Source organism: Amblyomma maculatum, chromosome 1 (genome assembly GCF_055883805.1).
Source record: "Amblyomma maculatum isolate TAMU_Amacu chromosome 1, ASM5588380v1, whole genome shotgun sequence".
NCBI classification, from domain to species: Eukaryota; Metazoa; Arthropoda; class Arachnida; order Ixodida; family Ixodidae; genus Amblyomma; species Amblyomma maculatum.
This window is the reverse complement of record NC_139344.1, coordinates 262,446,936-262,451,002: the sequence shown is the minus strand read 5'-3', so window position 1 is coordinate 262,451,002 and position 4,067 is coordinate 262,446,936. Positions and strand designations below refer to the sequence as shown.

Sequence of the window (4,067 nt, the reverse complement as noted above, 5' to 3'; positions counted from 1 at the left end):
GTAACCAACAAAATGCACTAACACAAGAGCAGATTTTCAAAACGTGGCGACGCATAGAAATGATGCAGCCGAGTAAGTTTGGGCATTATCAGCCTGTATACGAACTGAAAGCAGCTTACGCATGCACAGGCTCGGAGCGCCTCCTCGAGACAACGCCGGTGCGCGAAGGGTTCTGCGCCTCTCCACAGCCGAGCGTTGCAGAGAAGGCGCCCCAGCCGAAGGATGAGTGAAGAGGCGGCTGCGCCCAGGGAGCCGTCAGCAGCTGCCCGCTGAGCGCAGCTCCACCGCCCAAACACACGAAGGATTTTCTCAGCGTGGTTTATTGGGCCGGACGTATGTACACAGGAAGGGAAGGATGGGGACGGCCGCTCATAAAAAATTTGCGTCTCTCGCGCACTCTGCAGGTATAGGCACATCTTATGTACAAGTCTCTCGCGGGGAAGTCACAGTGGCGGCAGCTTGGAGGCTGCGTGGGCGAGCCGCTGCATGTCCAGGTGTTGCTTCCTCCACTTGATCCTTCGGTTTTGGAACCATACCTTGACCTGCGCCTCGGTGAGCCTCAGCGCTGCAGCCAGGTACAGACGTTCGGGGCCCACCATGTACTGTTGCTGCTGGAACTCCGCCTCGAGCCGCTCCAGCTGGTCGGCAGTGAAGATGGTGCGCACACGCTTGGGCCTCGGCTCTGAGGTGCCCTGACGGCGACCGCCGCTGCAGGCGTCGGGTTTCCGGCGGACTTCGGCGCCGCCGCAGCTCTCAGAATTGGAACACGGAGCTGGCGTGGAGGAGTCCGGTGACGCGGGTCCCAGGCCCAGCAAGGCCTCGATGCTGAAGGCCGCCCCGCGTGGAGTAAGGCCCGCGCTGAGCGGGCCCTGGTCGGACGGAGCCGGCGGTAGGGCGGTCGTTGCGGATGTTTCGCTGTGCATTACTGCTGCTCTCTCTGCGGCCACCTCTGCCGGCTGGAACGTTTTTCTGCCGCGCCGGGGCTCCGCCGCCGACCAATGAGCCGCGCCGCGCGAGTCACGTGGCCTTACTTCGCCCGACCAATGGCGCATTCGCACTCCCTCCCCTGCCCGCCGGCGCCCGCGGGGCCTCTCATGGCGGCCGCCGCACCGTGCGCCGTACACACCCCGGTATAATGAGCAGCCGCCGTCGTCGGCTAAAGGGCGCGCACCTGACTGAGTCGCGGCGGCTGAAAGACGAGCGACGACCCCGCGTGCCCTTCGCGTCGCCGTCCAGTATCTCGGCACCCCTTTACCTGTCCTCTAACTGAGAGCCCCATCAAGCAGCTCCATTACGAGATCGCAAAGAGGAAGCCGACGAGTAAGTGCTCGCGTCGCGAGGGTCATTTGGGAAAGCCTTCTTCTTTCCCTCGCTGAGTGCACCGTGACCCCTTTGCTTCCTAAGGGACGGAGTTCCTTGACCCGTTGCCCCCACTTATCCGTCGAGAGACATTAGGGACGGAAAAAGCGAAACACTCAGAGAGTGGGGGGGGGGGGGGGGGGGGGGGGGGGGGGCGAAGAGTTTGAAGCGGCGTGCTGCCAGAGCTATCCTGCGGGGGAATGGGAAAAGCACAATGAAAAGCTTGAAAAAAAGAAAAAAAAAGGAGGTGTGTGTGTGTGGGGGGGGGGGGGGGGGGGGTGTAGCACTCCCCAGGAAGTACCGAAATGTTAAAAAAGGTTTCTTCTTTCTTTTTTTTTTTTTGTTCAAACGTTTGTACGCTGTTCTTAACTCTACATTTTTTCCCCCCTCCAAATTACAATAAACGTAACAAGCAGTAGTATATTTATGGTCTTAAATAAATATTAAAATAACATACATGAAACTTTCCTAAGACGGAAAATCAACCCTGCAGGACTCTACAGCTTCAGTTAATATTTTACAAACAGCATGATTTAAGGGGATGACACTACAAACCAGAGTATAAAGCACAATAAATTCACGCAGCTTATATGTTCACCTTCGGCTCATACTTATATAGTAACCTACCATAAAAAGTGTCGCATAAGTAAAAATGATGAGTATGAAAATGTGATGATATGCGTGCAATGTTAGGCACAATCCAGGAGATTTAACTCCAGAATTCTGCTAGTTTAAGCTGTAGCAAAATAGCTGACAAACTGCGTTTGAAATATGCTGTAATATTGTCTCGCAATTATGCCTTGAATATTGTTATAGCTTATTCAGATCACGACAAGAACTTGCCATTTAGTTTTAACACATCATTAATATTCGATATACGTCGTACGACGTAATTTGTAAATGTTCAACATTTGCTACACATTCCAATATTGCAGGTGACATTACTAGAAACCTAAACAATGCTTTTATACCTTATTTTAAATTTTGAGGAAACTTATATCAGCTGTAACAAGTTTAAAAAAAAAAGACTAATAAACGAAAAACACTTACCGCCATCTATACAGCCGCAGGTGAGATTTATTGGACATCAATTTTAATTGTGAGGCAATTATATAGAATTATTTAAGATAGTGTTGTGGAAATATTGAAGGGAATTTTTCAATCATACAGAGCGCAGCAAAATCTTCCTCTTAAGGTTTGTCGTTCCCTCGAATCATGTAGTTAAGGCTGTCGTAAAAAGCCAATGGGGAACGTTAGGGGGGAAAAAAAGACTACGAGCCTCCCGAGATGAAAGTTGCGAATATATCGTTATTTATTACGGAATTTTACAATATGCGAAGAAAATACCTTCATAAACAAATCCTCGTCGGAAAAAAATATTTAGGGAAACACTTAAGTTCCACCTTGACAGTATGTACCCTGCGCAACAAAACCGATCCTTATGATATTCGATCCTGACACAGTCCTCGAAGTTCCTAACCCCATAATTCCTCATGAACAAGCCTGTGACATCCGGCGGTTTCCGTTCTCTTGCATAAACAGGGCACTGAGAATCATCCGCGAAATGTCACTCGAGGCCCTCCTGTGGCCGCGCGGCAGTGCGCGCAGCTGTGACAGAACAATGGTGAGCCTGTGTGGTTTCATCGAGCATGGCGGGTTGTCGTCCCGTTTTCTCTTCGCCAGATATATGGGGTGCGCGTGGTATGCGGCCGCGCCCCATACCTCGACTCCTGGTGCAGTGCGGTAATGGTGGTATACAGAGTGGTTCGCTAAAACCCTAAAAACAAATAAAAAAAGAAAGAAATGAATGTTTCCAGCCGTGGTCATTGGTATCTAATACCTTAAGCACTATGCAGAGCTATACGGCCGGCGGAAATAAAAGAGACAGAAAAGACAGGAGGAGCGGAGCTTTGTACACTAATTACAATATACATAACGTGAGCCGGCTCTCGTCCCTCGCGCAACTGTCCAAGCACTGTCCGAAAAATGAATTCGTGTGAGCGGCCACTGCAGTTATGTACAGAACATAAAAAAAAAAAATAGGATGTATATACATAGCCGCGCGCACGTAGCGTCCTGTGCGCGACACACTGCACAAGCTGCCGGGGGGGGGGGGGGGGGGGGGGGGGGGAAACCGTGTCAGCACACAGTTCATCACTTGAGACCACGCTCAAGACGACCCAACTTTCCCGTAACCGCGGCGACCCGACAGGGCGTGCTTAGGCCACGCGGAACCCAGCGAAGAGCACATTCGCTCGGTCGGTGTGTTCATCTCTCCACACCTCCGTTACGACCGCGCGGATACCGCGAAGAGCACGTTCGCTCGGTCGGTCTGTTGTCCGTCTATTCACACCACCGTTACGACGGCGCGGAGACTTCGCGCCCCGCGAACCCCGCCTGAGTTATGTCTCCCCTCGAACTTCGGAGAAGAAACGCGAGGACCCGACGCCTCGGGGAGAAGGCATTCGGAGCCGAGACGAGACGAAGCACGGACGCGCACGAAGGCGCACCACATCCAGCCAGGCGACCCTCTGCAGATCAACCTAATCTCTTTTTAAGTATTAAGTATTAATAAACAGTTTGATTTTAACTCTTTATCTGGCCTCACTGCTATCATGGCGCAACCGACAGGATCTGCAGAGGCGTCTCGCGCGCGCGAAGAACCACCGGACTCCACAGTGCGCAGCAGAACAACCTCGACGAGTTCC

The 4,067-nt window shown here is 52.1% G+C and overlaps 1 protein-coding gene across 1 annotated transcript; it reads right to left on the bottom strand.

Annotated features, from left to right (window-relative positions):
• Nucleotides 1-329: 329 nt before the first annotated feature.
• LOC146206410 (homeobox protein HMX3-like) lies at nucleotides 330-923 on the bottom strand. Its single transcript, XM_084587023.1, has one exon. The coding sequence runs from the start codon at nucleotides 921-923 to the stop codon at nucleotides 444-446; it is 480 nt and encodes a 159-aa protein (XP_084443149.1). The 3' UTR covers nucleotides 330-443.
• Nucleotides 924-4,067: the final 3,144 nt, after the last annotated feature.

What these genes read in the sequence shown, in the direction of transcription:
- LOC146206410 (XM_084587023.1), bottom strand. Translation starts at nt 923, where the DNA reads ATGCACAGCGAAACATCCGCAACGACCGCCCTACCGCCGGCTCCGTCC.